General features: G+C 39.6%; 1 protein-coding gene across 1 annotated transcript in view; it reads left to right on the top strand.

Annotated features, from left to right (window-relative positions):
* The window catches only part of DPYS (dihydropyrimidinase), a 28,877-nt gene that overhangs the window by 412 nt on the left and 6,384 nt on the right, over nucleotides 1–22,081 (top strand). Inside the window, exons 2-7 of the mRNA XM_038129121.1 lie at nucleotides 3,198–3,356; nucleotides 5,491–5,670; nucleotides 6,532–6,721; nucleotides 13,434–13,590; nucleotides 14,573–14,714; nucleotides 17,058–17,200. Of these exons, the coding sequence (XP_037985049.1) occupies nucleotides 3,198–3,356; nucleotides 5,491–5,670; nucleotides 6,532–6,721; nucleotides 13,434–13,590; nucleotides 14,573–14,714; nucleotides 17,058–17,200 (971 nt within the window). The remainder of the gene's footprint in view (nucleotides 1–3,197; nucleotides 3,357–5,490; nucleotides 5,671–6,531; nucleotides 6,722–13,433; nucleotides 13,591–14,572; nucleotides 14,715–17,057; nucleotides 17,201–22,081) is intronic.

Below are 22,081 nucleotides of genomic sequence, written 5' to 3'. Positions count from 1 at the left end.
CATGTGTGTGTGCATCTGGGCTTTCTCAGAGAGGGGTGCCTGCTGGTCGTCCAGTATTATTTCTAAAAGAGAGAATAGAATGTGAATCAAGCATGGCCGTTGTTCCTGTCCCTTTGACTGGGACATTGTCATAAAGCAGTTGGGGTACTCAGAGGTCCACCCTCAACCAGTATGTTATTTGTGCTCCTCCAGAAGCTGTTGTGATTGCGGGGGTCAAGTGGGGCAGGCATTTACCCTGACTGTCAGCATGCAGACTACAACCTGCTTTGGTACATGCATCAAGCTTCATACTTCTCTGAGCAAAGGTTAACTAAAGAAACACTTTAATTCCCCTGTGCTGTTTAGGCACTTCTGTGGTAATCTGATCTTTCTCCTCTATCAGCATGAGGCAATGCAGGCTTTTCTTCTGTCATTCACTTTGGTGCTTACTGTGTTTCTCAATGAAAGTCCACTTCAAATACACTTTATGAAAGTATCTAATTTCTCCCAGTTTTACACTTGCAGTGGGGCTTTTTCCAGCATTTTAGCTGATCTTATTATATTCCCTGCATATGAATAGTGTATCAATTACTCTATTAACAGTATTATGCATCATCTCCATACAGATTCCATAACCAAAATTTTCAAGGCACTTTTCTAAGAGCTTTGTTGTGCAGACTGAAATCCTTTGTTCACAGAAAGGATCACATTGCCCTACTTGGCTTATCTGCTAGCCACCACCTTCACAGAGATTGTTCTACACAGTTCCTCTCACAGGAGACCTGGGATTTACTAAAAAGCAGAAAATAAGGTTTTCTGAGTACCTCTGAGGTACTTATTTGACAGGGAAGCTGCAGGACAGAGGCTGCATACACAAAACAGGATGTTCAGATAGCCACTTCAGTGCCTACAAGAAAATTCTAGATCCAGCTGAGCAATCAGATGACAAAAAGTTAGATATTGTGGCTATCCTTAACCCAGGTCAAAGTGTGGAAAGTGTTCAGACCTATTCACTGAAGGTCATCCTCTGACAAATATTTTGGCAAGAAATTCAGTGAGATAGAGTTGTACTCCAGCTATTGCAAAATATGCTACAATGATTAGCTAAGATTTACCCATTCAGTTGAATAAGTAAAGGATCTGTCTTTACAGATGGAGGGGGAAAGAGACGTAGGGAATAAAAAGAGACTTTGAGTGGAGTTGTGGAACCCATGACTTTTTTTTCATGAAGTCTATAAATTTTCTTTAAATCCTGTTTAACAAATAAGTCAATCAGTCTTGATGGAAAATATTTGACAGTTTGAACAACTTTTCCTGGAGAAAATGTTTTGCTCAATTCATTAGAGATTACAAATACTTGTGTCACTCTCCAAATTTCTCTTTTTTGCAAAATATACTGACATATTTACAATTATTCTTCTGAATTCTAAATGAACAGAAGGAAGAAAGAGACTAGTTGTCATAGAAAAAGGAAGAGTAATACAGCATGAGGGACCTGGACAGGCTGGATAGATGGGCCAGGTCCAACAATACAAGGTTTAACAAGTCCAAGTGCAGCGTCCTGCACTTGGCCACAACAGCCCCCTGCAGCATTCCAGGCTGGGGCCAGAGTGGCTGGACAGTGCCCAGGAGACTGGAGTTGACAACAGACTGAACATGAACCAGTGTGTGCCCGGTGGCCAAGAAGGCCAATGGCATCCTGGCCTGTACCAGCAACAGTGCGGTCAGCAGGAGCAGGGAGGTCACCCTTCCCCTGTACTGGGCACTGGTGAGGCCACACCTTGAGTTCTGTGTCCAGTCCTGGGCCCCTCAGTTTAGGAAGGGCATTGAGGTGCTCAAATGCATCCAGAGAAGGAAAACAAGGCTGGTGAAGGGTCTGGAATGCAAGCGCTGTGAGGAGCAGCTGAGGAAGCTGGAGAGGCCCAGGGGAGACCTCAGGTCTCTCTGCAACTCCCTGAAAGGAGCGTGCAGCCAGGTGGGGCTTGGTCTCCCAGGCAATCAGCGACTGGACAAGAGGACATCTTAATCTGCACCAGGAGAAGTTTAGGCTGGACATGAGGAAAAAATTCTTCACAGAAGGAAAGATTGGGCATTGGAATGGGCTGCCCAGGGAGGTGGTGGAGTCACTGTCCCCAGAGGTGTTTAAAGAAAGACTGGATGTGTCGCTGAGTGCCATGGTTTAGTTGATAAAGTGGTATTAGGTCATAGGTTGGACTTGATCTCAAAGGTCTTTTCGAACCTAGCTAATTCTGTGATTCTCCAATCCTGTGAATTTGAGCTGTGCATATTTTGATCTGAATTGGTTGTTACTGTTTTGCAAAGGGACACTGTTCAGAGCAATAGAGAGGATTTCTTTTGCTAATCTGGAAGAAAGCAACAATTTCAACAAAGGAACTTCTGTACTGGATCAATTTCTTTTAGTCAAGGATCTGGCATCTGAGTAACTTTTTTTCCCCTCCAAAGGCAAGAAAAGTAAAAATTCAGTTGTCCATAAAGAAAAGTGAAAATTATTAGTAAAAAGCAATTTTTGATCACCATTCATCTGTTAAGTTGTGGTTTATTTTATTACTTGACAACATTTATGTAGAGGATGTAAATTCCTCATTCTACTTAATACCCTCTATATAGTTCTACTAAATTATATTCTGTTTCTAATAAAAATACACTTTTAAACACTTTTAAAATATTTTAGTATTAGTCAAGAATTTGGGGATTTTCATATTGTATTTTCAAACTCAGTGGGGCTTTTTGTTGTCATTGTGTATTTGCCCCTTAATACTTCTCTGTCACACAGGCAAGTTTTTTCCACTTCTTGTTTCCACTACACAGACTCTGAGGAAGCACGTTTTAAGTTGACTGGGCTCTTCTAGTGCTCTTCTTCCTCAATGATTCCACACACTTGAGGAAACTCACTGATGCATAGACACTACAGACACATCTCCAATTCTTTCATAAGTTTTTGTACATGAAGAGAAGCTTCTCCTTCAGTGTGAGAATTTCACTTGGATTCTCCTGAACATGCTTTTGAGAACATTTTTCTCAAAGCAAATGAAATTATCTCCATAATCATTTTTGGAGTCTGGACTTTACTCAGGGGAACTCCTCAGTGGCTTTTGGCTTCTCAGTGTATCCAGATTAATTGATGTAAGGGAGTTGGAGAGAGTGGGAGGAAATTTGCCTTCTTTCTGATTGCTAAATATTAACTTTCTTCTTTTCAGGCAGCTATAGCAGGAGGAACCACAATGATCATTGACTTTGCCATCCCTCAGAAAGGTTGTTCTCTTACTGAAGCTTTTGATACATGGAAAAGATGGGCAGACCCTAAAGTCTGCTGTGATTATTCATTGCATGTGGCAGTTACGTGGTGGAGCAACAAGGTAGACACAAGAGTTGATTTTAAATTCCATAAATTTGTACCACACCTGCTTGGAATCAGTCTTCATGTGCTAAATATTGCTTGCTGGTTAGTGGTTTTTTGATTAAAAACATTTGAAATAGCCCATACCCTTCTGAGAGTATATGTATTTGAAAGAAGTCTGCAGATAGCCTGTATCTCTGGATAATACTGCACAAAGTTAAAGGTAGGGATTGTGCAAGACAAAGACCAGGCAAGTCAGAGGGGGAAGGAGGTGTTTACAATAATTTTGTCTTTTACTGCTTGAACACTTGATATTTTATGCTTCTGATGAGTTTTAGAGGTTTTGGTTGGTTTTCTTTTTTTTTTTTTTTTTTTTTTCCCCCTATGTGTATACATAAAAGATATGGTACTTGACTTCATTTGTAGAGGAAGACTTCATTTCCTGGGTGGCTGCAGTAAAACCCCTTTAAAGTAAAGCAGGACTGTAGCCAATAGTAGATTGAATGTGAAATAATCTAAAAAAACCTTTTTTGAATTTACATATGGGAGAATCACCTTTTCTGAGTGAAGGTTTGCTGACAGCCTGAAAGCTCTACTGATAAATTAATTTTTCAGGTGCTTGATACCTATCGGAATGAGACCCATGATTACAAGATGACTTTGGATTCTCAGAGAACTATGCATAAGTACACAGATATATTAAGTAAATTCCTATATTATATAAGTACTTATTCTGATTTTTAAATTCTAAAATATATGCACCAAAGCCTTCACTCTGCAAAAAAACCATATTTGGTATTCTGTGTGCTAAATGCTAAAATAGGCTGACCACAACTTCTAACTTAAGGCAAAGCCATGAAATAAATTCTCCAATGAAATCTGAGTAATGTGCATTTGAAACAGCCTCAGCAGACAATAGTGGAATTGTACTGACAAATCCAATAGAAATAGGGAGATGTAAATCAATGAAATGTTGTAGTTTATATTAAGAATGTAACTGTTTTTAAAGGCAAGATTAAAAGAAGTAGGTTGGGCATTTTTTAGCTGCAAAAGGCCTGGGCGAAAAAGACTGATATGTCATACCCATCTGATCAGCTCTCATCTCATCAGGATTTGAACTACTAATTAAAAGCATACATTCTTTACAATGCCTTTTGTTGTAGTAAACAGTGAAGAGGATAAATGACATGCCTCTCTATTTGTTCCATTTTGTCAGATACTTATTTGATAACTCCCACTCAAAATGTGCTCCCATCCCTCCTCTGGATAACTAAAAAATTTCCTTGAGTTTTTTATATGTCTTACCCTTCTTGGGCAGACTCAACCAGATTATTAGAGAGAAGATGAAAAATAATGTTTTTCTTTTTGAAAGGAGTTAATCCCATGGAAATTTTAATAGCATGACAGATGCATATCAATTACCGTAACCGTCATTTTACTGGGAAGAGAGAACTAAAGTTATGTAATATATGTTTCTAGCTAACCAGTTATGCAAGAAGCCGTGAGACTAAAATATGTGGCTTTCTTTCTTTGTGATGAAATGTTTTGCTGGGCTTCATAGGCTCTAGCAGAAGCAGGGAATCCTAAAAAGTAGTGATTTAAAAAAAAAGAAGAAAAAAAAGGCAGGCTTACATGTAGCATTTTGGAGCTGTTTTGTTTGACAACAAAATGTTTCAAAAGGCTGTGTATGTGTGTTTAGAGCCAGGACAAAGCTCTAAAAGATGAAACCATTTCTGTCACTGTGTTGTTTGCTAGAAGCTGCAGCCCATTGCAATCCAGTTTTGAAAATCGGACATTTATTTGCATAAATGTCCATGTTGTGTGAGTTGGACATATTGACTAATATTGGAATGGGTGTTTTCAACATCAGGAGGTTTATTTGAAATAAAAGTCTGCCTCGTTACCTTTTGTAAAAAGCATTCCCTCCTGCAATTAGCTTGTGTTTCCAATATTTTCACTGCAGTGCTACCCTTTTATATACTTTGAGAATCAATTTGATACAAGAAGAATAGTCTAAACCAGTCTTTAAATATGTGACTTGGGTATTTGTACTGAACATGTGTTTGATGGGTGAGTAAAGGTTCACCCTTCATACTTACAATTTCTTTATACAAAATTATTGAAATGTAAAATATAATTGTTGTATTTTTCAGGTGAAGCAAGAAATGAAGAGTCTTGTTCAAAACAAAGGTGTCAACTCCTTCAAGATGTTTATGGCCTATAAAGATATATACATGGTCAATGATGAGGAGCTATATGAAGCCTTTTCCTGCTGTAAGGAACTTGGGGCAGTTGCTCAAGTCCATGCGGAGAATGGGGAGCTAATTGCACAGGTGCACATTTGACATTTTGTCAATCAAAGTCAGGAATACAGATGGTCCTAGCCCTAGGCCTCTCCAGACGTAGTCAGCTGATGTAACAGAAGCAGATCCAGAAGTATGGAGAAAGCTCCACAGACTGGGCACAGAAGCCTCAACATCCCTCTATGCATAAATAGCTTCACTTCATACTTGCTGCTGCCACCGTAGTGCTGTGTGGTGGCTCTGAGAGTTCTGGGGCCCTGAGGGTATAACTACACTGCTAATACTCAACATCACCGGTAACTTCAGTGGCTCTAGTAGAATAGCTTCTTCAACTATTCCAGCCAACAGTGCTTTGACTCTGCCCCACGTCCCATAACAGAAATTAATTCATTGCTAAATAATCTCAAATCAGCAAATCTTAAATTCCTGGAACAGCGTTGGGACAAAATCTTTTTGCCTCTTAAAACCTCTTTGCCTCTTGGAGTTTTCAGAGGCTCTGGATAAGCATCTTTGTGCTTAGTAAGAATTTTTCCTTTTTTTCTCTCCAATGAGGGTTAGTAGCATCATTGGACATCATTCGCCATGATATTTAAGTGTACATATTGAGAGAGGGGTAGGGTTTCCAAGAGCAGTGATTTAATCCTGCAAGCCAGTGAAGTGTGTTCTCTGAATTTACTTAAGTATTCTGAGACCTGAATTTACTGAGAGATATATTAGATTTCAGATAAAACTACAGTAACTTATTTTGGAAAAAAATCACAACTGCCTAGTCATTTTTTTTTCTTTGAAGTGGCTGCAATGGCTGCTTCAGAATCCATTTGACTGGCAGCATGCTCATGACACCATAGACAGATTTTAACTGACTCTTACATGCTTTTTTGTGATCTTCAGGGTGCAAAGAAGATGCTGGCAATGGGAATAACTGGCCCTGAGGGTCACGAACTGTGTCGTCCTGAAGAAGTGGAAGCTGAAGCTACACAAAGAGCGATTACCATAGCAAATGCTGTGAATTGCCCCCTTTATATAGTCCATGTCATGAGTAAATCTTCAGCAAAGGTGATAAGTAATGCACGAAGAGAAGGTAAAAGCTGTAATTCTTTTGTTCTTGGACAATGGCATTGGGGGAAGGGTCATGGAAAACCAAACACAGCATTAGTGTCTTACTTTTCATGGGTGTTATAAGTCTCAGATCATGGGTGAATTTCTTGGAGAGGGATGTCTAAATTGTGTGTTTGTCTGCCTGTCTGTCTCTCTGTCTCTCTGTCTGTCTGTGTGTTGTTGGGCCCAAGGGGAGCAGAGTGTAAGAACCAGAAGCAACCAGAATTGAGACTTTCCCTTGTCCCCAGAGCAGACTTTTTTCTCTTTGTGCTTTACTTCCAAGGTCAAAGAGATGGCCAGAACAGCATTATTGTATTAAAAGTGATGTGACCAGCTCAAGACAATACTCTACTCTTCTTGTCTCTCAAGTTTGTCTCCAAGACTTTACCTTGATGAGAAGTTCTATAACAGAGACCACATTTTTTATAACAGAGACCATATTTTTACAGACAGTGCCATGATGACTCCTATTCACTGGGCATTTAAAAGTCATGGTGAGGACGACAGTGTCTGAACGCCTTGATTCCCACCAGTGCAGAGTTTCTTAGGTTTGCACTGCAGTGTTCACAAATAACTGGTCAGCCGAGGGGGCCTGACTTTCCTGACCATTTGTTAGATAGACTAGAAGCAGCCTGAAGGCTGTAGGCATTCAGAATGTTTTATCTCCTCATCTGTAAATTCATCCAGAGCAGCATGTGGAACAACAGCACTGTGAGGAGACATTATCAAGGTGTAAGGAACAGAACAGGAGCCCAAGATTTGGAGGACTTAAAATTATGTGTCCTTGTTATCTTTTTGAATCTTTTTTACTATGTTTTTACATCTTTTGCATTTATAGCTTGTTTTCACCTGACTTGATATGAATTTCATATAGACCTCAGTTTTGCTATTTCTTGTCTTTAGATAATGCCTACACAGGTGGTGTAGATTAATCGTATTAAAATGCAGAGTATGAGATCATGATAAATCAAAGCAGTGTGATGTCATTGTACTAATATAGATGGATATGTTGGTGCACAATATGTATGACCATGACTTCTAGTAATATTTAGCAGTAATTCAAGTTTGTAAAAGAATTTACCACAATATGTTTTACTGGCACATTTTCTACTGTGCTATATTGGATTCCTCCACTAGATGCCAGTGCTGCCAGAAATGTGGATTAAATCCATCGGTTGGTGGTACATTCACAGGCGGGGTGTCAACATTAACTACAAGAAGTTATGACAACAGTTGAAATAGCCAGGTTAAAGATGAAAAACTGGCTGTGAACAGAGAAGAGCTAAGACAGTGTTTTATAATACACTGTTCAAGAGAAGAATTTTATGCTGACAGTAAATACTGTAAAACACTGATGAGGCATGTGTTGTAAGAATAGTCTGCAGTGCCAGTTTGATTACTGAGGATAGATGTATGCATTTCCAAGATGTACTAAGAAAAAATTGGGACAATTGATGCACATTGGGGTGCCAGTTGTATTTTATAGCTTCCTGGGCTGCTGCAGTCAGATTCATGAGTGCTTTCCTTTATGCACAGCAACATATAACATATCTTCATAATTCATATTGATCTGCATAGAAGTACACTGTTTGGAAAAAAGAAATCTAAGATTGATTAAGAAATTTCAAAAGACAACTACACAAAAGTTGTGTAGCACCAAAAGCACCACAAAGATAGTTACACGAATTGTAGTTTTTAATGAGATTTGATCTGTATGAATTTTGGTAATTAAAAATTCACTATTGTTGGTTTCAGTAGAAGTTATTTTTCATTTTTCAGTAAACAGTGGTAATAAAAAGCAAGGAGTTCCAGACAAAAAAAATATTTTCAAAGTATTGTATGAATGACAAAAATGAAACTCAAGTATTTTGATGAAAGACATTCAATTTGGACAGGTTAAAAACCACTCTAAATGTGAAAGTTGTGTAAACTCTTAAATACTGGGAGCCTCTCAAGCATTTGAAATATTCACTCTAAAACAGTTTATGCACCTTTTCAAGATCATTTCTCCATGTCTTGATGCTAGCTTCCTGCTATTCACAATTGTGAAATTTTTCATGTTCCTTGTCAAGCACTTAGCATGAAATACAACGTGTATGCGCATATTCATCCCTGCCCATGTCAGAGGAAGATTGATATCCCTTCCAATTCCATCACTGACCTCAGAAGGGGAAACACAGATCCTCAGTGAGTGAAATCTCTTTTCTGGTTGACAGTGTGATACCAGAATTGAATTGCTTCTCAAATTCTATGGGACAGTGATTTTCCTAGTCAAAAATGTAAGTCAGAACCCAACTCTTCCTTGTCACTCATTTAGCTATACAAGGTGAGAGCTAATATTAGAGGCTGAAGGCCTGATGGATCTTGCTCTAAACACTAGGCATAATTCCGTTGTCTTCAGTGAGCAATAGCTCAGACCTTGAAGGTTAAAATCAGTCATACACTCTGTAAAGGAGCAACAGTTCTTATTCTAGATTAAGCAAATTTAAGAGAATGAGGTGAGTGAAAGTCTTCCCTTCTCTCTTCCATGCCAGAGTTCACCATCTATGTCTGCTTTGATCTCTAGCACCACCACTGAAGGAAGGAAACCTCCAGATTATAGCAGCATGATTTTCATGTACGTCTGTAATAGCTGCTGAATATTCAACAGGAAATCCAAAATTCCACATTGTGACCATGTTGGAGAGGGACAGGCTAACTCATGCCCTCATGCTGTTATTTTTGAGGGGTCCTACCAGCCTGTTTGCCAAAAGCAATGGCTCATCAGTTCTCCACTGAGAGGATCAAAGACAGTACCTCTGTGAGAGCAGCAGTGTGTGACAGGTGTGACAGCACCTCTGTCCTTGCTTGTCTCAGTGGGCTGTTTCTTCACCCCTGTGCAAAATATGGCTTTGAATCTGGACGGAGGAGGTAGAGGAACTGTATTCTTCTGCAGAAGGGCAGTTTGATATATTTGTGTGCATGACACTCTTATTCCCTGAAGTTGGAAAACAAAAGGGGTTCTCTTCCTGCTATCATGTAAAATCTTCCCTCCAGTGAGAATAAAAGCCTGTAGAGCTCTTGTGTCGGGCAGTGAAGCTCCTTCTCTTTATTAGGACTACCTGATGTGAACTTTACTGGGAAAAAGTGATGTGGCCTTGTCACCCTCTCCTGCCACCAGAAATGCTTGTGGAGAGAACAAGGCTAATAAAATGTGATGTAGGGGTACATGATTTATACTGTCTCCCCCTAAAAAATGCTTTCAATCTAAGCTAAATCTCAGCTAAAGCTGCAGACCATAGAATCATAGAGTGGTTTGGGTTGGAAGGGACCTTAAGGATCATCCAGTGTGATGATTAAAGATCATATCCCTTTTCTCATTTAATGTGATGCTACAGCCAGGAATGGGACCTTCTAATGGAAACCTGGAGAGCACAGTCTTACTGAAAATGTAATTTTTTATAAAAGTTTCTCCTTTTTAAAAAAGTGCATAAAAAATATGTCCTTGGCCAGATTCTAAGAAGCTTACTTAGGCTTACAAGATTGCTTCCTACCAACAGCCACGGGTTATGTCTCTTCTTGGTGAGGGGAAAGGCATGTCCATTGCTGAGGGAATACAAACTCTCAAGCTGATTCTGAACACAGGAATGCAACTAAAAATGTCAACCTTTTAGCTGTCTCATGCAGTACAGCTCAGGTCCATGCTGTACAGAACCTAATGGATGCAATGCTATCCCTGATTCAGTAAACCCTGCCTTGCAGCTCTGCTCCTTTCAGAGCATAGCTTGTGAGTACCTTTGCCACATGTGACCTTATCTTAAGTGCTTCTGAAACTTCTACTAGAATAAGAACATATGGGCCAGTTTTTCAAATCTGTAAATGTTAGTTGGTGTTTATCAGTATTTCAACTCTTTTTGAGTTCTGATAGGTGGTACAAAAGTAGCAATTGAATGTTCTTCTTTTCAATAAAGTAATCTATTTAAAATAGCTCTGGCTATCTGATAAAAAGTCACCAAATACACAGATGTTTACCAGTTGCTCAGAGGTGTCAGGAAGACCAAACAGCAGAACACTTAGTGGTTCCTTTTTTTTTAATTGAATGCTGGAAAATATAACATTTAAAAGGCATGATTTATTACTGCATGACTTCACTTTTATGCCTATAGGCAGAAGTCAATCAAGCTAGAAGAACCTTAATGCAGAATTTCCTTGTTGCCAGTTCAGCTGAAAGAGCCTTAGTGCAGAATTTCCTTTTTACCAGGTTTAAAGCAGAATCTTGATATTATTGTATCCTTCAGGCTGGCTTGTCATGGCCCAAGTGAAATGCAAGAAGTTGCACATTCAGCAGAACTGTCCAGAGGTAGTCCGTTGAAACTGCAGTGTTCAGACTCAAAATCACTTGAGGGAATAATTTCTGCTCTTCCCCACTCATGGGAACAAAGGGAGCTGGTCAGCTCAAACTCTGACTGCAGAAATACTGTCATCAGCTATGGTACATGAGCTACAATCAGTTCAGCATATCCAACTGAGAGCTTGGAAACTTCTTTTCATTTTCATGTTGTGAAACTATGATAAGAAAATTATTTTCCTATTATTCTCTGAAGTATTTATTAAGCAAAATTTTTTTTCTTTTTCTGCAATTTTAATAATTTGTAGCTATGTCCTAATAATTCATAGCTCAGGTTTACTTTGGATGAAAGCTTCTTTAGCTTGTTTAAATGTAGAAGAAGAGACACAAACCACGCTTCACCTCCCTCCCCTTTCTGATGGCTTTGAAAATTAAAAATCTGCCAAAAGACTAATAGGTAAATGTGGCAGATTGGTTACATATACCAGACCTTCTCTATGTACATCTAGATTGGTGGCAGCCTACCCTCAAATACAGTGTTTGGAGCTGGCCAGGGAAGGCCAAGGGTTCCTGCAAGAGTCAGGGAAGACCTTGAACTAAGGCGAATCAGATTTCATCCTAATTTCAGCCGTTCTTCTGGTTTTATCCATGTCTCTTCTTAGGTTTCCTCATTCAGCTCTGAATTAAGAAAACACTAATCTGCTCAAATCTCCTTATCAGTGAGTGGTCATATCACTTCCATGCATGGCCTCATAGTCAGTGCTTTTGAGTTCTGAAAATAAGATGTAAAAAAACAATAAATAACTGCCTAAGTCATGTTTTCAAGTCTAAAAATGGTGATCTCCCTCTGAGTACAAGTATTAATCTAGAACGTATGTTGATAAGTGGGATTGACAACTTAGAATGCTCCAAGCCAAAGCATCAATATGAGACAAGCACATTGAGCATGTCAGAGTATGCTGAGGTGGTTGGAACACATCAGTAATGCTAACAGGGAGTCTTTAGGCTGTGGACAAAGTTGTACTTGGTAGTACTTGGAATAAATGTACAATACAGTAACACCAAAGCAGACCTTGACACCATGTAGAGATAAAGTTGTACGAGGCCTTTTAGCAATTCTAGCACCAAAGATTTCAGGAATGGCCCTAGTGCAATGAGAAATGCATTTTGAAAATAATTGAGCTCCTCAGTAGCTACCTATGCCAGTGCAGGAGTTACAACCCAGTAGCTCACAGACATAGCAGTCTGATGTACAGAGAGAGATCTGCAAACTTTGCTTTCTGTTTTCCACTGTACCATGACTCAGAAAGTCAGAGAAAGGTCACAGTGTTGTATCACCAAGCAATCACCAGCTGTGGTCTTGCTGGGGCAATGCAGTGGTGGTTCCAATAAAAACTGTGCCTGGAGTGAAATCTTGCAACCAATGCAAAATATCCACTGTCTGTAGGGATCAGGGGAGGGAGAAGGCTCTTGCTGGGACCCAGCAGAGGCTGCATTTAACCAGCACCAAGTGGCCTCTGAGTGGGTGTGCGAGGTCCCAGCTCATTCTGGTTCTTTAGTGACCATTGCAGTTGGAGGCATTTCCACCTGTCAGCTGCAGATCTGCAAAGTGTCTGGACCACTCACTCAGGGAGTGAAACATCTTGTTCTGATGAGTTTCAAATCCATGTTTCCCAGGAGAAAAAAGTAGTTAAAATACGCTAGCTCTGTCCAAAGGCTAACAGCCAGTCTGGGTTGGTATCCCCTTCTGAGGAAAATAGGATACTGTGCAGCAAAGCATAAAAGATTAAATTTGGGAGATAACTTTTAAAATTAACTTATTTATAGTTTTTGATTTGGGAAATCCTTCTATACTTTCTGCTTTATGTCTCCTGCCATGTTGTTCTTCCTGGCATAATTATGGCCTGACAATCAAAAGCGCCACCTTGCAAAATCTGTATGCTGTATATATTAACTGACACTGTTATGTAGTCAGTAATTTCAGAGCACTAAACTGGTACTACCAAGCATATGAATCTTAAACATAATTAATGCAACTGAGGACTGGTTTCTTTTTGAAATCTCAATCACATTCCTAGTAAACAATGTGTAAAACCCATTATAGTATATCTATCAACAATTTAATTAAAAAACTTGCCCAAGCAATGTTTTTAGAAGAAAATATATTGGGAAATCACTAGCAGAAAATTCAGAACAAAGATGCTGTGTTATAGCTTACTTTATTATGTCCTTCCATATGTAGGTGTTTAATTTGAAACTCTCATTCAAATTTAAATTCATTGCCACCAAAAAGATCTTTAGCAGAGAAAATACAAGTTAGGCATTTTTATGTTGTTTGATGATGATACCTTTGCTTTACATTTTCCAGGAAAGGTGGTTTATGGGGAGCCTATTGCTGCAAGTCTAGGCACTGATGGCACCAACTACTGGAATAAAGACTGGGCTCATGCTGCAGCCTATGTGATGGGACCCCCACTGAGACCAGATCCATCTACTCCTGGTTTCCTCATGAACTTACTGGCCAAGTAAGCAGATGAAGAAGCAGTGACCACTGATACCCAATGCACAGCAAATTTTGTCAAGAGTACATAATAGCAGGCTGATGCTCTGGAGATTTTCTAAGCACAGAATTTTACATTATCAGAAAGGAGAAATGGAGGGTGAAATCACAGATGAAAATAATTTCTCTTTTCATATTTTATTTCTCTGAACTCTTATGCCCTTCTGTCCACATATGATTTTATTCAATAAGCCTTGCCTTGCTCATACCACAGCAAAAATTGTAACATGACCGGGAAGACAGGCTGTAAGTCAGTGGGAAATGTGTAAAAGGTGAGGTCACAGCTAGATTTTCTGGGGTTTGTTGTCAGCTGCCTTTTTCATTTGAAATTCAAATGCTGCATAAAACCAAACCTGCTAACTTCTGAAGGTACATATAAGATATTCACTTCATGACATCTACTTCAGAAGGATGTAGAAAAAGAAGTATCTTTAGGATATCTGCACTTAACAAGATGTGTGGTTAGCTGGTATTTCATTACCAGTAAAAGTTAACTCCACAAAAGGGTTGAATTTGACAGAAGAGCCTGTAAATGCCTGAACACAGGCTGACTGTTGTGCAGATCCATAGTAATTTCAGAGGTCATATGGAGTGACACAGACTGGGGAATTTCATTTCAATGTGGGGATGAAACCAAGCTGCTTGCTCTGAGCAAAGTGGACAGTTCCTCCATTTGTGGGATGTCTTTGACATATCCAGAGTAAAAAAGTCAGTGTTGGTACTTGTTTTCTTCTGAGGGGTTTCTGAAGAGGAAACTGCTTCATAGGGCAACTGGCTGTTACTGTGGAGCCGGTCTTGGAGGATGAGATTGAGGGCAGGCTGGCAGGGCATATCAGTTTTTCTCTTGAAGGATGGATGTCTTGATCTACCCAGCCTTACAACAGGTTTTCCTCTGTGGTACTGTCTGGTACATGCACTGATTCATAATGAACTTTGTTTCTCTGCAGTGGTGACCTATCTGTGACAGGGACTGACAATTGCACCTTTGACATATGCCAGAAAGCTCTGGGCAAAGATGACTTCACAAAAATCCCTAATGGAGTGAATGGTGTGGAGGATAGGATGTCAGTCATATGGGAAAAAGGCGTTGTAAGTATATCAAAATGTCCAAACATAGAGGTAATTGATTTCTCCCACAAAACATAATCTCTCAACAGGTATTACCTCTTCAGTTTTATCAAGTGTGTTTATCCTAAGATAACTCATTCAAATGAAAACTGTAACAGTCCTTATTAGCTCTCACTTTATGCTCATGGAAGATGGAAGAAGATTCTTCCTGTCTAAAGTATTTCACTAAAGAATCATTTCTATTGTTTAGCAGTAAGGGATTGCTTTTTTTTTCAGTGGTACTGCCAGTATATTTCTTTGAAGCACTTTTTTCAGCTTGTGAAATAAAAATAAAAGAGGTACCCACAGTTTCAACTCTATCAACTGTGTATTTTTTTTTCCTTTTTTGATCTCTCTCCAACTTAGCCATTGGAGGAGTTTGCACAGTGGTGTGCCTGTCAACTTCTAATTTACGTTTTAAGAAATGCTTCTCTAATGTGATGAGATGAAATGAGCAGCTTCAAGTCCCACTGACTTCAGATTCTTGTTCCAACACAAGAATGGTCAGTGCTTCTCAGACAATGTCTGATGAGGGGGGAGGTAAGGAAATCTCTTGAGGAATCTGCTGCATTCTAGGTGTTACTGTCAGAGTTCAGGAACACATCATCACGGAATGATCATATGCAGGTGCTTTCATTGAAGAGCTCTGGGTTTCAGGGGTACAGACCCAAATCTGACTCCGATGCAGGTTCGGGATGAACATGTTTTATATTCTATCATTATAGAACTTACATATTAATTATTAGACTTACATTGTTCTATAGTATATGTTGATTTCGTCCAAGCATGGGTTTCTCGTGATCCCCCTCATAGTTTCTCATTATTCTACTTATGACAAAACAATAATTACATCTAATTACTAAATAATCATCACATCTAACAATCATATCATTTATCATATACTGGTTACACAGGTGTATTTTCACATGGTCCAGCAAATACAAGGCCTAACTTTCCCAGGGCCTATCTTTAACATTTTCCCAGGGCCTAACATTCTTTCTAGCCCTCCAAATTTTCTATGATTTTAAACCTTTTACTATCATTATGATTTCTCTGGCTACTGCAAAACTGTTACGTTCTGAAAGCTCTAGTTCTATTGAAGTTCTCTTGCAGTAGTGAAGTCACATTGATAATGCACTCTGAAGCGTACTCATTTGTCGCAGTATAATTACCTACCTCACACACTTGGTAAGAACGTGGTTCATGATCTCTCTTGCCTATCTGTATTTGGGATTCAGCTCCAGTTTGTACAAAAACAAACACACACTTTCACCTATACTCACCTGTGGCACAGCTCTAGTGAGATTTCTTATGGTGTAAACAGAAATCTAGCTTGTGGCTCATATGAAACTGAGACCAAATGAATGACATGAATGTGAGACATGAATGTGCTCATCAGTGCTGATTTTGAACAGTGCATCCTGTTGGGCAAGATCATTTTTTAAAAGTTCTTCAAGTGGTAATATCCTTCCTTTTTTCATTTGTAAAATATTACACAGCTGTGTGAGATTGTTTGAACAGCTTCCCTCTCTTCCCACACACCATTACTTAGAAGAGCAGTGTTCACCATTTTCATTATACTTTTCTTCTCAGATGACTGCTCACAAACCACCATAAATATGTTTTTATGACAGTCTGATTCCCAGACTGACCTGTGCACAATATTACTGCCAGTGTAGGTGGCTTACAAACAAACAACAGTCATGGAAGCTGGATTAAATTAGTTACACAGCAGTGGACAGTCTCAAGACACATGTATATCCATTGTTATTTGCTATTTTGCTGAAATGTCACATCAGTCATCTGGTTTTTATACTACTTGATTGCAGCATTTGCTGATCACTGCTATACTCTGTTTCATTGCTGAAGAAATTTGCAAATCAGTTTTCCTATATTACTCATTGTACCTTGCCTTGCCTTATCAACTTCTAGGCTCCCCTTGATACTGTGTCACCATTTTCAAACCAAGATACTTGAGAGATGTTACGTTTCCTGAGGAAACTGCTGGGCAGGACTACAGATTTAAAGCCAGCTAAAACATTTGATTTCAGATGACTTGAGGCTGGATCCACAGAGTGTTTGGTTTAAAGTTGTTTTTTTTTTTCTTTGCTGTGGGATAAAGTAAGATAAAATTACTATATTTCATGAAAATACATTGAATTATGGGCATCTGAGACAAATAGTTACTTTTACTTCTAAATTTTTCAGTACGGCCTTTTAAAAAAATGATGGACATCACTCATCCTAGTTTTTCAACAAGAAGAACATTTTTTTCATTCTGTGTTTAAAAAAGTAATGAGTTTGCTTTTGTGTACTGTTTTGCAGCACAGTGGAAAAATGGATGAAAACAGATTTGTAGCTGTTACCAGCACAAATGCAGCAAAAATCTTTAACCTTTACCCAAAGAAGGGCAGAATTGCTGTAGGCTCTGATGCTGACATTGTTATTTGGGATCCTAAAGCTACAAGGTATGCATGGGAAGTTGTTCTCTCCCCTACCTTCCCCATCCCACCCCTTCCAGCCTTTCTGCAGGAAAAAAGCAACACAAAGCCTTTGTACAACAGTAAGCCTTTAGTTGAGGTTATGGTAGTTTTAAATAGCACCTCGTGAATTAATTAAAGGGTTTTGTCTCCCACAATAGTGTTTGCAAGGAGAGATCTTTGATCTCTAGATGGATTAAAAAGCATTCTCTCTGACTGCTGACCAAGTGCAAAAAATTAAAAAGTCTGTACATTATGCAACCAGGGCTTGGTATCCTAAGAGTAAAAATAACTCCTTTGGGATTTTAGAGCAAGTCTTTTTAGTGCTGGAGCATGTTTGGATTCCTCCACTGCAAAGGGCAGGGAGAAGAGCCTGCTGCAGCATGACCCATTACAAACTTGTGTTTTGAACTTAGAGCCACTTAAAGCATGTTTAAAGGTAGATTGAACTTACTTCTGAAGCTCAATCTTTTCATTCTTATGCTTTTATTTAAGGAGTCTTCTGATTGTGTGCACAGTAATTCTGCTAGAATAGAGCTTGTTGCACTGACAGATGCACAAACAGCATCCTGGTGTCTCACCCTGCATGACTTGATCCCATGGAAGGGGCATGAAGTGAACTCACACAGCATACTGTGCATTACAGCTGATTCCTGTCCTCAGGTGTATTCACACCATCAGCCAACTCCATAGTCAGGACTCTAGAAATATTTCAGGAATTATGTCTTCAGTCTTGCTCTGGCTCTTGTGTCCATCCTGGTCTTGTTTAAGCTGCCTGGAAATGGTCTGAGGGCTGTCTGTCAAAGCCAGATCACCTGGGGAGTTGTGTCTCAGCTGAGCTGCCTACAAGCTCTGTGAGTGCATCTCCACTGTTCCAGGGCTGTGCAGGGTAACTCAAGTCTGCAGGAACTCTAACAGCCAAGCCCTACCTCTGACCACCCGTGCACACAGCAGCAGCAGGTCAGGAAGTGTTCTGGGGTGGTGGTTCTTCATGGGCTCAGCTCTAGTGAGCAGTGTGACCATACCACTGTGCTTTCAACCTTTGATTTTTGGAAAGAAAAAAGTTGAATACTCTGCTCAAGGTGTAGGAAAGTTCTGAAACACAACTGGACATGTCTGATTTTGGTAGCCCAATAGATAACATGCTCCACACCCTCTGCCCAATCCTAGATTTACCTTACACAAACAAAAGTCTTTTGATCAATCTTCTGGGTTTTTGATTTTTGATATGTTTATGATAAGGACAGGTCACTCTGTAATTCTCACTCATTTCATTATATTAATGAATACCAAAAACATGTGAAAGTGTGAAATCTTCTGTATTTTAAGCTACAACATTTGAGGATATGGAGGTTGCTATTCAGAAGTCCCACAAAAAACCTGACAGCACCAGCAAAAGAAGTTTCAGGATAGCCAACAACCCAAATAAATATAGAGGCTTGCCCAGTGCTGGGTCAGGGAGATTTTCGTGTGCATCATGCCTTCTGGCATGTTGAGCAGGCGTATTTTTGAGATACCAGCACTGAGCTATTTCAGGACCGTGCAGCTATGAACTCTAATTTAAAAAAACCCTGAAGGATTGTTTTCTGAACTCTCTTCTGCTCTACCTGGGGACAAATGAATCAAGAGGGATAGCAGAGTTCTGACAATGTTCTCAAGGTGCTTTGTCAGCTTCTGTAATTATTTAATTTTTTTGGGTCTCAAACATTTCTTCTGCTTCCCTTCACTGTCTCCTGAGTGCCCTAATTGCCTTTTCACCCTCTTTGGCTGTGAAGGTGCAGGTTTTCTTTAAGCATTTTTTAAAACATTTGAACTGTATTTTCTTATTGAGCAAGCTTATTTTAAGTTCAGCCAAAATTTTTCTTCTGGATCTGGTACTGTTCCTGTTGTTTATCCATTTGGGTTTGCTGGAAACAGTCTCTCTGCAGGTACAATTTTGTGAACTATATGAGAAAGTATAAATAAACCTCACTGGAACTTGTCTATTAATTTCACTACAAATCCTGAAGAGGGCATAAACAGCCCAGCAGAAAAAAGTGATCTAGCGAATGGATTTCAGCCATTTAAGATGTTACACAAGGCGCAGCCTCCTGGGCTTTGTTGATTCTGGGGGTTGATTTTCAGTTTCACAATAGCCTTGTTCCTCTTTCTTGCTAAGTTCTTCCTCTTTTGTGCATGACTTTTTTTTTCTTGTTTGCAACCATAAGTCTTGCAAGAGGGAAACACAATTTTCCAGTTCTGGTTTGAGGTTGTTTTGCTCTAGTTTTAAAATTCTGATTGATACCAGACTAATGAGTTAGTCAGTTGCTGAAATATTGCTGTGAGGAATTGTTCTTATCACTATCTGTCAGAGGAAGTCTATACAGAATATTCTAGAGTCATTTAGAAAGGTAGTGCAGCTCTTTCATACAAAACCTTGTATCCCCACAAAATCAGTGGCATCTCCCCGCCCACATCATTGCTCAATAACGTGGGTGCTATCTGAGCACTCAGGAATTTCTCTTTCTAGATTACAAAACCCTAGAGAATCTAACGTGTTGGCTCTGCAAACTGGCAGCAGTTGCAATTTAACGTTCTGCTTTCAGCACTCTGCTGCTCTAGCTGAGGCTTTCAAGTGTCAGCTTCATTGAGTGGCCTATTTCTATAGCATTTTCCTGTAATTTCTGCAGAAAATACTATATCAACAATTACAGCATTTGTTTCTGTGTTTAAAAGCATCTGAATATTGGTTTTAGCAGGTCTTCATGACAGCAAGCATTATTGGGAAGAAACATTCAATGTACAAATTGGTTAGAAACTGTGTTACAAAAGATGGGTTGTGAGTCCTGCCGAAGTAGGTGTTTTCCTTAGCTTCCTTACACTTATTCCATTCATTAAAGGCCACAAAAATACAAAAGGGACCTGTTGGTTTATTGCAAGCCATGTGCTACCAAATATCATATTGCAGACCTCAACACCCTCAGCATCCCAAGTACAGTCTGTGCATACAGGATTGTTCTGTGAGAGCTCCTCGGGAAAAATGCATGTAGGCAGCAAATGTGTACTCATTGTACCATCTTATTTTAATCTGTGCTTTGATCAAGACTGCTCATTGACTTCTTTTGTGGCTGCACACAAATAATATAAAAGCCCCAAGTCTGTGAGACAAAAGCAACTGTAAAGACTTTCAGGAGGAGAAAGCAGAGTAAGTAGGGAAAGGGAATTTCACCTGTCAGCAAGTCAGTGTCCTCTATAGCTGATGCCTTTAGCTATTTGAAAGCAAGCAAGAGTATAAAATCTCTAGGGCTTGTTTTAGAAAGGCTCAGCAAGGAATCTAAATACTGCAGTGCCCAATTCAGGCAGTGAAAAGAGCTGAGCATCCCTTGTAAAGTAGGGGCAGAAGGTCCTAAAGACCTTGTAAAGAGACATCCAGCTCCCAGCAGATATTAGGGCTCAATTAATTCACTGTAGCCTGTCAGAGCCTTGCAAGTGAACTCTGGATCAGGTCCCAAAGGCAACATCAAACACCCATAAGGATAAAAAACCTGTCTCAAATAGAGTTTAACTTTCTAAGTCCAGCCACTTCATTACAACAACATGCAAATTGGGAAGCCACACTCCCCAGGGTTTTTCCCTCATTAAATATAGCTGAGAAGTTAGATACTTCTGATTGCAAAGGCAGAGCTGGCTGTGCAGGTAGCACCATCCTCTTAGGGCTTTGCTGGAGTGGCCCACTTTGGCAGGCCCAGCGTGTGCCCCACACATGCTGCTGGAGCTGGGCTCAAGCCCTGAGCAGGGCAGTGGTGGCTGCAGCCCCAGTACAGCTGCCAGCGTGGGAGATGACCAGAAGGAGATGTGGGAAGCCTTTAGTGGGGATGGGAGGGAGGAAAAGGACAGGTCACTCTGTAATCTACCTGCCTGGCATGACAGAGGAAGATGTCATTTTCTAGTTTGTTTCCAGTATTTTTGCAATTCAAGGGAAACAGTTACTGGATGTGAATCAGCAAAATGTCAGAGCTCCCCTGTCTCCTGGCATATGTTCCCTCCATGCCTTTGCTTCCATGCAAATCTTTTGCATTTGTTAGAACCAAAATCTGTAGCCTATGTCTGTCTCATTTGTAGTCAAGTCTTCAGCCTCAGAGGCTTAAGTGGGGACTTTACAATGTTTAAGCACTCTGCCAAGTAACTGCCTGTAATTTTTAGTAACATAAGAGAGGAAGAAACCAAGATGTTAGCAGAAGATTAGAATAAATAATGCTGTAACAGTCTTACTCTTTTGATGAATGAGCATAATTTTGAATACAGAATATATGGATGACTGCATCTAATCACAATGAGGCAAAATGAAATAATGTGGTGTACAAATATCTATGCATAGGACAAGTATGTTCTGGCATTTTCAATAGCCCCATGTTCTTCTGCACAAGTGAAAGCAGTGTGCATGCATGAATGTACACTAATTCACCAGAATTCTGCCAAAGACATCTTATCTCAAATTAAGAAAATGGGGACAAGGAAACAATAGGCACAAATTAAAATATAGGGAACTCCATTTCAACATGATAAATAATATTGTTTTTCTGTGATGATGATCAAACACTGGCACAGGTTGCCCATAAAGATTGTGGATGTCTCTCTTTGGAGGCACTTAAAACCCAATTTAACATGGCCCTGAGACGCCTACTTTGACTGACCCTGATCAGAACAGAGGGCTTGAAATAGATGATCTCCAGAAATGCTTTCCAACCTCAGTGACATTGGTTCTGTGACCTGTAAAAAGATAAGCCTCTCTGAGAGTGCTTGATGTTTGTTTCCCTAGTAACTTGCTTTCTCCAAAATGTCACTTGGTCTCTTCAGAGAAGCGAATCTCAGAAATGTTACCCAAAAAAT

The sequence above is a fragment of the Motacilla alba genome, chromosome 2 (assembly GCF_015832195.1).
Source record: "Motacilla alba alba isolate MOTALB_02 chromosome 2, Motacilla_alba_V1.0_pri, whole genome shotgun sequence".
Classification (NCBI taxonomy): Eukaryota; Metazoa; Chordata; class Aves; order Passeriformes; family Motacillidae; genus Motacilla; species Motacilla alba.
The sequence above is the reverse complement of the archived record's forward strand: the minus strand, read 5'-3'. Positions and strand labels throughout refer to the sequence as shown.